The sequence below is a fragment of the Syngnathus leptorhynchus genome, chromosome 9, assembly GCF_054491065.1.
Source record: "Syngnathus leptorhynchus isolate UIUO chromosome 9, UIUO_Slep, whole genome shotgun sequence".
In the NCBI taxonomy this organism is placed as follows: domain Eukaryota; kingdom Metazoa; phylum Chordata; class Actinopteri; order Syngnathiformes; family Syngnathidae; genus Syngnathus; species Syngnathus leptorhynchus.
This window is the reverse complement of record NC_141203.1, coordinates 9391385-9403786: the sequence shown is the minus strand read 5'-3', so window position 1 is coordinate 9403786 and position 12402 is coordinate 9391385. Positions and strand designations below refer to the sequence as shown.

The window sequence follows — 12402 nt, the reverse complement described above, 5'->3', positions numbered from 1 at the left end:
ACAAGGTCTGCCTAGATTACATCTACAAATTACTTTAGTGACTATACAGTTGGGTTTTTCATTGCCTCTCAGGTTCAGTTACTTTTTTCTGAGATGAATTTGTAGAGCAAACTCAAAAAGGAGTCCCCACTGATAAAACATTTGCCAGGCATGGTTTGGTTCAAGTAAAAAAAAAAAGCAAAAAAAAAAAAAGTAAGAAATTGTGCTTCATGGAGAGATGATTTATGAATTTTTCATTTTTGTGTTTGATTATTTTCTAGCTGCCCTTGAGCAGTTATTCTCTGAAAATGATGATGAAAATTAATTATTAATTAAAAGCATTGTTTTTTTTCTTAAATAATTTTAGGATGCCTGAAACTAATGAATTGTATTTACATTAGAATGTAGCCTTGTTAAGAGTGCAGAGTCCAATAAATCCCCCAAAATCTGTGCATATATTCAGAATGGATCAGCACTGAACCCCTTTTGCCTATTTTAAGTAGCAGCCATTAGAAGGCAGCTGTTTGCGCTGAATGCTCTCTCTTGGCATAGAGAACACCAGAACACGAGCCAATCCAACCAACCCCCTCCGGTGGGGTGTTGGCATTGCAACACTTTGCCAATGCTCACTCGCTCACTGACCTGATCTTGCGGCTTTGGACTCCCTCCCCACAGGATGGAGAGTCGCCCACAGTGTTGATGGTGCAAATGGACCAGGGCTCGATCTTCCATTCATATTTGCTGCACTCGCTGTGGCATGGCACTGCTTCATTTACCTGCACACACACACAGGACATAGACTCATAATGCAGTGAAAAGCCCAATGTGTGTCAAACAAAAGAAATGGACGCGCTAATATAATATAGAATGCAAACACTCCCCCTTGACTACCTACAGAGAGAGAGGAAAAAAAAAAAAAAGAGTAATTCCTGGAACACCAAATAGAAAAAAAATATGAGCTTGTGTATTCTATTGAGATCAATAATAACTACACTAACACATTGAGTTAAGGCATGATTGGTTTCAAGCCACATAAAGAAGGCCAGAATGCAGTACGCCCATCCTACAAGTGTATAGAAAAACATTTGGCTCACCCATGGGTGAATTTAGAGAATGAGAGAGCGGCACGATGAGCTGAAATGGATGATCATGGTAAAAAAAACACACAAAAAAACACCTCAGGCGAGGGGCAATGTTTCGCCTATTCACTTTCAGCCGACTGAGACAGCAAATCTGGAGCGTCGAAGTAACAGACAGAAGAGCCAGCGCCAGGCTCCTGTAAACACGTTTACGCTCTAAACGTGTAATAGGCGGCTGCGGTGGAAGGTAGACTCCAGAGAATAATTTTGTGGCAAAGGCTCTGACAAGCTGTAGTAGGTATGTGTGTGTGTGTGTGTGTGTGAGTTTGTGACTGTTGAGCTTTGCTTCCCCCTCCAGGCTGCACAGATGACCATTATACACCCTCATCATCGACCATCTGTCCCCGCAGATGCCCCTGTTGGGTAAATGGGCAATAGTCTCCTCATGCTTTCTCCAACATTTTTGTGGCACCAAGAAAAGATGACTTTCACCATTTGTGTGGAATCATGTCAACCACACAAGCAGTAGCAGAATACGCAGACTGAGCAGAATCCTATAGAATATGTTCCCGAGTAGATGTGACATGACACATTTATAAAAAAAATAATTCCCACTGCAGATGGAAAATGTAGAGTCTGGTCTCTGACTGTCTACATTTTCTCTTTTACGCAGCTATTGAAATGACATACTCTTCAGATAAGCAATACACACGGATGATATAAAGAACCAAAGTCACTTGAAACTCACTCTGAAATACTTTACCGGCTATTCAAAGTCTATCAAAGAGTTCTTTGGAAATGTCGGTCTGATTGCCTGAAGTGGAAAAACAGGCAGAGTGTTGCCCCCAAATGGACGCCGCATAAATCCTTTCCACCAGGCTAGCTGGGCTCTCTGATAAAACTATTGTTCTTTCTCTGGAGCAAAGATGGCTCAGGGTCAGCATGCAGTTTGTCTTCATTAGCTAAAGCAGAGTTTAAGTACAGAGTGAATGGAACTGACCTGAGCCTGCGTGGATGTCCATATTAGCAGTGCATGACAAGCCCCAGGTTGGGAAGGGAAGAGAAGAACAATGATATGAGCATTAGTTTACTATCTTGCATGAGTGTAGATTATTGCCTAAAATTATGTCACATTTAAAAATAAAAAACGCATGGTTAAAATTATGATTTATCTTCTTCATCTTCATCTTCTTCCGCTTATCCGGGGTCAGGTCGCGGGGGCAGCAGCTTTAGGAGGGACTCCCAGACCTCCCTCTCCCCAGCCACTTCCTCCAGCTCATCCCGGGGGATCCCAAGGCGTTCCCAGGCCAGCCGAGAGACGTAGATGGTTTATGAATTTTTTTTTCTTGATTGGAAGTCAAGAAGTTCAATAAATAGCTTAAAATTGTACAGGAGTTCTTTTTTTAAGTAAGGTTATCTCAAACTAAAAAATATTGGCCATGTTAAAATCATATAAATTAATGGAAAAATTCTAGTGTTCTAAAACTAGTTGTTTAGTGTTTAATATTGTAATTTATAACCGAGGGAAATGTGTGGACAAGCAGGATAAATATTTACCGCATTTTATCATTCAATGAGGCGTTTTTATCATTTTATTTACTTATCCGGGCTCTTTATTTATGACCTGCCTACATGAGAGGCAACATATGCAAAATACCTGACTGGAATGATTAAATCTGCAATTATCAAAGTGATGTGTTTGCCTGATCCTCAGTGGTTCTCTTTTAATATGGATGGTCACACATTTAAATTTATTCTACATCAGTTTGAATGGAAAATGGAAAGACAACAATCGAAAATCAACAGGCCATTTAGAGATTATCTCTAACTATTTGTTACTGCAATTGCCTCGCCCTTCAATTGTTTTCTTCTTTTTGCCCTTGCCTTCAAAAAGCAAATGTGACAGATTTAAAGCACAAAATTGTCAAGCGATTCCAAACAAGACATTTGCGATTCGTGAAACTGCATCTCGAATCATCCAACTACCAGCAATTGTGAGGCTTCCTCAAAGGAAATGAGAAAGCACCATGTGTTCCTTTGGCAGGGCTTTTGAAGATCATGGCCCACCGGCATCTAACGGGGGTGAAGGGAAACATGCAGGTACGTTTAATGTGGCGCCACTAAGCAGCTAACGAGCCTGCAAAGTGTCGTGAACAATGCTCTTTTCCCCTTGTCAATGTTTGTTTGAAGCAGCTGAATGCAAACATAAAAAGGCACCAAGATAAATATAATAAAAATAAAAGCAATTACTTCAGATATAATATATACTACATGTATGTTTTGAATTAGGGCTAAGGATGAATGCTCATTTGCTACTATTCAAGCCATCTTGGATCATTTGCAAAAGCACAAAGATGACTTTTAAACTGCTGCAGTTGCTTGTGACAGCTGGGCAATAGTTGAGCCCAATGCTAAATAAAGTCAGAGAAATTAATTGATGTGAAGACAGCATGCACGGGCATGTGTTTTTCCAGTGAATGTGTGCACTGTATGCAAACAAGATCATTAAAAATGAATTCGTTTTATCAGTGGCGCATACATCGCTAAGTGTTCCAACTGGGTGCATCATTACCAGTGGATGGTAATATTTACCTTGTTTTGATGAAAACGAACAAAGAGCGAATATCATTCTGCTAGTTATCGTAAACTTTTTTTTCCCCCCACTCACACAAATGACCCTAGTGACATCACTAGACATGATACACTGAATGACATCACAATAAATGAGATGACGAATGATGTCATAAAACATTGCGCAAGCGATCCTGGGTGGAACGAGTGGAGATGCAAGAGTACACTGAGTGGAGACACTACATCAAAAATGAATGTACAGTGTGTTGTTAGGGTGACATTTATTTGTTTGCAGCTTCGGGGATTGAATCCTGATGCAAATTCGCGGTTGGATAATCAGTGTTCACTTTGTGGTGACAGGTGACATGACGTTCGGTTTCCATTCAACTGCACTCGCTTGTAGTGCGGATCGCTTGGTCAAATGTGAATGGCATCATCCGAGCCCCTTGTGTGCATCCAAAAACAAAAGCCGCTTTGGGTCACTTGAGCTCACAGTGACACTGAAAAACATTAAGGGGATTCATTTGGAGCAAATGCTGTGTTGTTGTTAGGGATGGGCGGAGTCATCTATGTTTGTTGTCAAGAGAAGAGTGAAAATATAACAGAAGCCCTTGGGAGAGTTTTTTTGGTGGTTTGATTAAGAATATTTCTGATAAAACTGCCGCTATGACAGATTATCTCTTCAGGTACTACCATTGTTTGCAAGCGTGTCATTTTTTTGGGGCAGAAAACAGTGTGACTAAATCCACAGCTGGCACATCCACTGGAAAGGTTTCATTGGAGCTTGGCAAGCCTGGAGCCCCGTTTAACCATTTTGCCAAGAGAGATTTCATATTGATGGTGGGCGCTCTGAATGTGTTCATATTAACATATGAATATATTATTCTAAGTGTGAAATTTCAATACCACTTTTTTCAGTACCGGGGCGAGTACTAGCCACTGTGGCCAATGGGAATAAAGTACAAACAATGATTTGAACCTTGACAGAACTGTGTCAGACCTTGATCAGAACATGCAGGGGCAGAAGGGAACAAACAGGCCCCCGAGACGGAGCACGGGCCGAACCTCCGGGACGTTCCGCTCTGCAGGGTCAGTCACGTATAAAGTGATCAACCGTGACTAAACTTGACAGTTGAATATGGAGAGTAAAATTGCCATATTTCCAAAATGCGCCAGGTTTCAGGCAAACTAAGCTACTGTGGCCGCAGGGATCATTGTGTAAACATAGCCTGACATTTCTTTGTGAACAAAGGGAGTATTCAAGTTTGTGTCACTGTGTGATTTCACCCAAAGATCAACTATACTGTTACAAAGGCTTTAATCAGATGTGGACTCAAAATATTTCACCTCTTGAGAACTCTGTTTCCCCCAAAATGTCAAGGCCTCAGAAGGTGAAAGTCTTCCCAACTCAACTCCCCAACTTACGGCAGCCAGTTCAAGAAGGCAATAAGACTGACAAGTACTCAGCTGGGCTTCATTGAGACGCTTCTGAGTTGCAATTCTGTGTTCATGTAAACCAAGTGTTTCATCAGATCAGCCATCGGAAAAACGTCCAATTAAATTAAATTAAATTAAATTTAATTAAAATTAAAATGACAAGTCACAATTTAAGGTTGCACCAAGCTGTGAATGTCTCATTCATGATGTATGAGCTGTCGCCAAACTCAATAAAAAAAGATCAAAAAGCCATGTTGCATTTTTACTCAATACTGCTAAACAATATGATGTGATTACAAGTCAATTTGGACAATATACGAGCAGTCGATGACTGCATTCCGGAACAATAGTGCACAAAGAAACTCAACAAGCACCAATCAAAAGCCTTCAGAAATGATAGCGCACTAACGCAGCGACCTTCCACCGAAACAGCAGGTGACGCAGTGAGATGAATAAGAAAATAACCAACACCAAAGTGGCAATTAAGTATTTTCCTATATGCATGCGTCAAATATCTAAAAACAAAGCACACACATTTTTTGAATCATGCAAGTGACAAAAAGAAATGTTTATTAAAATTACTTAACACAATTTTCACTTTGTTATTATGCTCTTGCTTACACAGTTAAATATTGGATGTTTGTTATTGTTTGGACTAAAGAACTTATACTCGGACCCAACACTCATTTACCGAGTGAGTATCACTTCCTTACCTCAAATTGCGTAGGATCCCTGAATATAAAGTCAAATATTCATTCCAAAAGTTAAACATCTGGACAAACTTTCTCCCGCACTGGTAAACGCTCATTGCCAAAGCACTCGTGGCTTTAAGTGCGCCCATTATGCTCGCTAATTTCCATCCAGGCTCACGAATGACTCGCACCCTACTCACAAAATTGCTCACATTTCCTAAGCTTCCTTTACTGTTCACTGCAACCTGCTGCTTTTAAAACCTTAAAACGCACTTTGCAGAATAAAGCCAATTTTATATGCCATTAAAACCACACACATTTCTGCTTCTATATGTTCAAAGTGCCGTCATAAAGAGTTTATATTTGCACCCATAACGACATCACAGACATATGGTAGGTAGATCCTTAATAAACTTTTCTTTCAGACCTCAATGTCCTGATGAAACCCTCGTACTGTAAAGTGCTTCAGATATTCTAAACCCTCAATCAAAAAGTATTATTATTATTGTTCACCCCCCACCCCCCGACCTGCACTACCCATCAACACATCAAAACAGTAAATGTAGAATTGACACATTGAGTCGCTCCCCATCACTTTTGTTCAGTCAAGCATGGGACGATGTAATGGAATGTCGTAAATTTCATCTCTGTCAAGCCAGTCTCCTTTAGCCCTGATAGAGGCCAACCATCTGCTGGTGGGAATTTGACCATATTTGGTCCAGAGTTCAGTTGACATAAACGAGGGATGGGGAGAAGAGGAGCCATTTATGACTTGAATACATCAGCGGCTATACGAGAAACTAAATATTAGTCCAAGACTTAGAACACCATTCACATTCACGGTGCAATCTTTCTGAACAGAATCGCGAAACTTGATTTAAGAAGAAGCAGCTTAGCATGAAAAATAAATCGTGACCTCCAACATTCGTTATTCTTGACAGCTGTTGCCTGTTTGTTTATCCTCTTTAGCGCCACTGGAATTCAAATGAATCGATGCTAGCTGTTGAATTTTTAATGACATTTTGACATTTAACACGTTGCTCTCCGCACTTACTACAACAGCAACTAAAAAGGGACTCATTTACTAAACTCAAGTGGGGCTTAGAGTATATTAGCTTTTTTAGCCACAACTCTGACAGATGTAACTGGCTTTACGAGGACCATTGGAAAGTAACATTAACAGCAAGCCCCGTTGTAACCCCGAGATAAATCTGTGAGGGCCTTGGCAATAATGGGTGCCGGTTTAAGTGGCTGGGGTTATTTCAGGGCATTACAAGCTGGGCAGTAAAGACCTTGTTAACGGGTACTTAACCATCTGTACACAAATCTCCTCTCACGAGTCGTGGCTCATCTCCATACTGACCTCAGCAAACTACAGTGGTTCAAAATCACTGTAGCGTAATGGCGGCGTTCATAAAACACATCTCCCCTTTAAACCAAGACCGACTAATATATGGGCAGTTCAGAACCACCTGCGTATAGAACAGGGGTGGGGTCGTGGGCTGAACTGGATTTTTTTATTTTTTAAATGAACAGTTATACTCTTTTTTTATGTCAAGGATAGGTGAGGCTGTCAACAGTCGCATATTCCTGTGGCAACACAAGCTAGGCACCACCACCACAAGAAAATAAAACAGCTTTTTTTTTTTTACTGAATCACAGCAATTTTCCTACAGATATATGAGAACAGGATTTAACTACAACTAGCGTTGTGTACTGCATATGCCATTAGTACAATTTGACTTCCAGTGGCGCCATGCAAATTATATGTTTAATGGTGGTGAACATGAGTGGACCGCGACTGCAAATTGCCCTCATTTGCATTCAATAAAAGAGAGCGCAGAAGAATGTGGATGGCTGATGGGTTAACTGTAGATGCCACATCTCCATAAAAGTTGAAATGTTCAACTGCCTGTTTGTAGTCGACAAGATGACTCGGGATGGATTGAATAATTCAAGCTAGTGGTAGTGACCAAACATTTTTTTTTTTAATATGTGACCAATTGTGATTGGCATTTGCCATCTTACCTGGTTCTTCAGATCCAATTTGGGGCACGGACGGCCTCCGTTAAAAGCCTTCTCCCTCAGCCACTTGGATCTGACCTTCAGCCCGGGGCCGCATGATGAACTGCAGGGCGACCACACCGACCAACCGCTGAGCTTACAGTCGAGGGGGCACGGGATGTGGCACAATTCCACCGTGTAGCCTGTGAATGGAACATTGGCACACACGAGCGAGAGAGAAAGAGAAGTTGAACTCGCACTTGGGTGACAGCTTCATTATGGGTCACCTGAATAATTTCCACACATTGGCCTGTGCTCTGGCACACTTGCTCACTGTGACCAAGAAGTAATTATCAGACTAATGAGTGTTTTTCTGCTCAACTGTGCCAGCGCGGCAAAGTGAAACTTTTACAATGCCCATTATTCTTACACAAGCTATATTTCGTAAGTGATATTTTTTTTGGGGGGTGCTTACCGGTCTCTGTACACAGTGTCGGCTGGACCAGGCGTCCTTGCCGATCTATGCAGGCCACAGCTCTGTAACGTAGACCCTGACCACACTCCTTCACTTCTCGGTGGCTCATCCAAATATGCAGCGACCCCGGAGTGGAAGGTTCGCGGAGGATGCAATCAGACCAGTTCCCATAAGGTTGGGACAAGTACTCCTCACAGGGACAAGGTTCTTTCTCTTCGAGAGGATACAACGCCTCATTCAGGCATTGTTCCTTCTTTTTGCTGCGACCTGATGGATGACAGCATGGTGAAAAGATGATTCACTGAGCAGGAATTTTGTTTGACATACTGTGGTTATTCTATTTTGGAAAAAAACCACATATTAACACAGCAAGGAGCAAGATCACCGATGTCTTTGAAGTTCATTCTTCTGCATACTGCGTAGCTGGAAAGTCATATTTGACATTCAAAAAGTATTCACTTTGAATTGCAATATCTTTAAAAGAATTGAGCAAACTGTGTCCGTTAATTGCGGCTACAAAAAGATCTTAATTCTCAACAGGCGAATATATCATAAGACAAATCTTGATGCCTCAACAGCTGGTCGTCTATTATTTATTTTTTTGTAGACGTCAAATAATGCTTTTTATGAAATGGAACATTACAGTATATGCCATTTCCTTTCTTTTGAATACCATCTGCTCTGTCTGAAACAATCATTCCAACACAACTAGTGTCTGAGCCAGGCTGTCGATGCAAATACACGCACTCACAAAAACGTTTGGGAAATGGGGCTTTCGGGTTAAGATGAACCTAAAATGCACTATATAACTTTTCCAGCAGAACATCCTCAAAACATTTGAACGTCCAGCTGTTCACAACTTTCTGCTCTATAACAAGAACTACTAAAAAGCGTGTTTGAAATATAAATGATTGAGTCAAATTAAATGAATCAAAATGGAAGGAAATACAGCAATCAATAAACCAATCATCCTTTCATTTCTAAACAGTTGGTGGTTTCTTAGCCACAGATATATAATACACATCATCAGACGAGCAGGCTATAATTGACTTTTTCACTCAAATTTCCAAATTGTTAAAGACTAACAACACATTCACAGAAAGCAACAGGAGTGCATAGAAAAAGAGGCCTGCATGTTTTGCTTTAGTTGATGTGTGACGAAGGCTTTCAGATGTCTATAATTTGGTGTCAACCTATAATTGTTGGTGTGCTGTCGTTTCAGAGTATCAATCCGTCTCAGAGAAACGCTATTATGTACCACTAAAGCAACGGTTTACATTTTCAAGAAGGGCCGACATGTGGGGAGTGGGGGTGATCGTCTCCCAAGCCAAAGGTTGTGAGTTTGATTCTAAGCCCTTGTGACCATGTTGAAGTTTCCCGTTAGCAAGATACTGAACTCCCAGTTGCTCTTGATGCTGCCTCAAATGAGAACGTGTGAAGGTGTCTTGAAAGCCGAAAAGAGCTCTTCAAATGAAAAACCATCTCTTCCATTTAGTTGACATTCTCCGCATTCAAATTGTCATAGCTTTCATAATCAGAGTATGTATACAATAAGGAACTGACTACTTGACCACCTGATGAATTTTATAAGAGGCTCAATATTAGCCCCACAATTGTTGAATGAAGAAATAGTCATGACATTTAAACGCTACAAGGGCCCTAAACTGTGCCACATGTATGCGACCCTCAGGGATGACCTACTGCCCAACTCTGGCACATTTTAATGAATTGGATTCAAAGAGCATTACAAAAAGAGACAGGGTGTGTTTACAACAGCCCCTGTGGCACTGACTCAAATATTCATGAAGACAAATAGTACCCAGCCTGCTCTGCAAACACAGCATGTATTCCAATTCGGCCATCTGTGTTGAAATCAGGGATTACATGGTATTTAAGACTCAATTTAGATAACTACTGGGAAAGTAGAAAGCTCAGCTCCACATTCAAGGGGGTGAACATTTTTGCTCCTTCAACTCCAATTCAATCCACTCTTACCTGTGAGTGAACGTTTGCGACTTTGGAAGTCGCCACATCCCGTGCACTCGGAAAACGTGGACCAAGCCGTTAGAGTGCAGTCATCCCTGCATGGCACACGACAGGTTCGGATCTGAGCAGGCAAAGGACCGGTGGCCCAGCGCAGGCACTCTGTCAAATTGGCCGCCTCGTCGTCCTCCCCGATGCAACTGAGTCCTGTCGATATGGAGGAGGAGAAGAAGCGACTCTGATTACATTGGACCTTAGGTAACTGCATTCTCTCTGTCGTGAAATGTATTTATTTGTTTTGTATTTATTTATTTATTTATTTATTCAATTGACTGCCTTCCACTTGAACTTGCAGCAGTTCCAACCAAGTCATTAGCTTACTGGTTCAACCCCATTGTCCTTTTCTTGGCAGATTCCAATGCTGGAAAAAGTGAACTCTCAACTCTATTTTCGATGGAATTTGTTCAGCCGCGAGGTTGCCCAAATCCACATGTGTGGTATTTCACATCAGCTCAGCCAGAAGACAGGGATCATCTTTAATTATATACGACTTTAGAAAGGTGATATGTTTGGAGGAAGTGCTGAAAGGACATTTTAGGAAAAGGCTCCTACTCCACAATCTCCACATTTTGGGGAAGAATCTTATTGAATTACTCTCCATCGAATAAAGTTTATTTCTATTTATATCAGCCAGAGCCAGTTACATTTTCCATCCTAATTTTTAATAATGTGTATTCTACCACCAATCAAATTAGATTTTTATGTTAATCCAACTATTCATAGTGTGTCGTTCAAAAGTGTCAAATATGTAAACACTCTATGGCGCCAAATTATGTATAACTTTTTCATTTTATTGGCGCAGCCTTCAACTAAGTTCATTGTTTTTATACCCCTGGTACATTCTAAGTTGCCTCCAAGTGTCTGAAATGTCACAGGTTATTAAACGCAGGCATTTTTAATCATAATGAAAAGGTGAATCGCTAAAGGTCGGGGACGATTGCCCTACACCTGCTAATGCTTCATTCGTCTTTCCTTACCGGAAAAGGCGCATTGAGTCGCTTAAAAAATGTAGATCAATTATGAAGTTAAGTGGAAGAAAGCAAGCCGGAATTTTCCAATTTTTTTCAAGTGGCAGATGTCATCGTCATTACTGTGATCGATCGGGCCAGTTTCTAGGCCCATTTGCGCTCATCTTAGCGAGTCCACAATTATACTGAAATGACATTATGGGATGAAATGATGTTGTCATTTTTGACAACTCGATCCTCAGAAAACTACTTGTTAGGGCAAGTACGTCTTTAATACGAACGCTTTGCCATTTGAAGCGCTTTGGTGTCTGGTTATGGGACAAAGGCTTCATGTTTGACACACGTGAAGGTCACAATCAGTTCTGCACAATCAAACCAGAAATTTGTGAGGCAGGAAATGTGCTTGCAAAGAAAGCACTTATTTTAGAGCATTTTTATGCGTATAACCAACCCGGTCATCCTAGTTGGCTCAGGTAATTAAGTCCATCCGTGGTGGCACATCTGGTTGTTGCTGGAGTCAATAATTTCTTTTTTTGCAGCACAGCAGATGAAAACTAGAGAATATTGATAAAACTGCTTTCCTTGTAATCATCTACAATTAGTCTGCAAGTGTGATTCTTTTTTTTTTTTCGTGCTACAAGATAAGTTATCTTTCAGTCTGTAATGTGCCCGTGGCTGTCCGGCTTGCTCCATTAATAAGGAACCGGTGGCGTGATGAGATGGTCACGACAACAGACAGAAAGATTCATCTTATTATACTCTCAGGACAAATTGCCTGCCTGTTTTATGGCTCCATCAGTTGTTTGTTAAAGGAGCCTTTATGACCATTAGGACTCATTAAATAAGGACAGTTAACTTAAAAATGAGTAGTGAAAGACAAATACTTGTGGAATAACAAAAAGACTCGCCTCTTGTTTCCAAGCCGTTTCCGCAGGATTCTGCTGTTCCAGATAAACTACGTTGGACAGATTCAGGAACCAAGGTACAGGTGTGCCATTTGTGTATCCTCCACCTTAATGGAAAAACAACAAAACAAAGACGTGAGGATAACTGCTAGCTTGGAAAGACTCAAGCAGCATCAAAGGCCTTCGACATTGTGTTGGTTCAGAATGAATCATCTGGGCCCCTTTTCGTCCCAATGCACAAAAACATGA

The 12402-nt window shown here is 41.0% G+C and overlaps 1 protein-coding gene across 3 annotated transcripts in view; it reads right to left on the bottom strand.

The window, feature by feature from the left end:
* thsd7ba (thrombospondin, type I, domain containing 7Ba) overlaps window positions 1-12402 on the bottom strand; it is an 86079-nt gene that overhangs the window by 13796 nt on the left and 59881 nt on the right. For all 3 annotated transcript variants that reach the window (XM_085920974.1, XM_085920975.1, XM_085920976.1), the window contains 5 exons: window positions 12157-12260; window positions 10233-10427; window positions 8238-8504; window positions 7787-7965; window positions 622-755 (listed from right to left, as the gene is read on the bottom strand). In XM_085920974.1, coding sequence (XP_085777100.1) covers window positions 622-755; window positions 7787-7965; window positions 8238-8504; window positions 10233-10427; window positions 12157-12260 — 879 coding nt within the window. The remainder of the gene's footprint in view (window positions 1-621; window positions 756-7786; window positions 7966-8237; window positions 8505-10232; window positions 10428-12156; window positions 12261-12402) is intronic.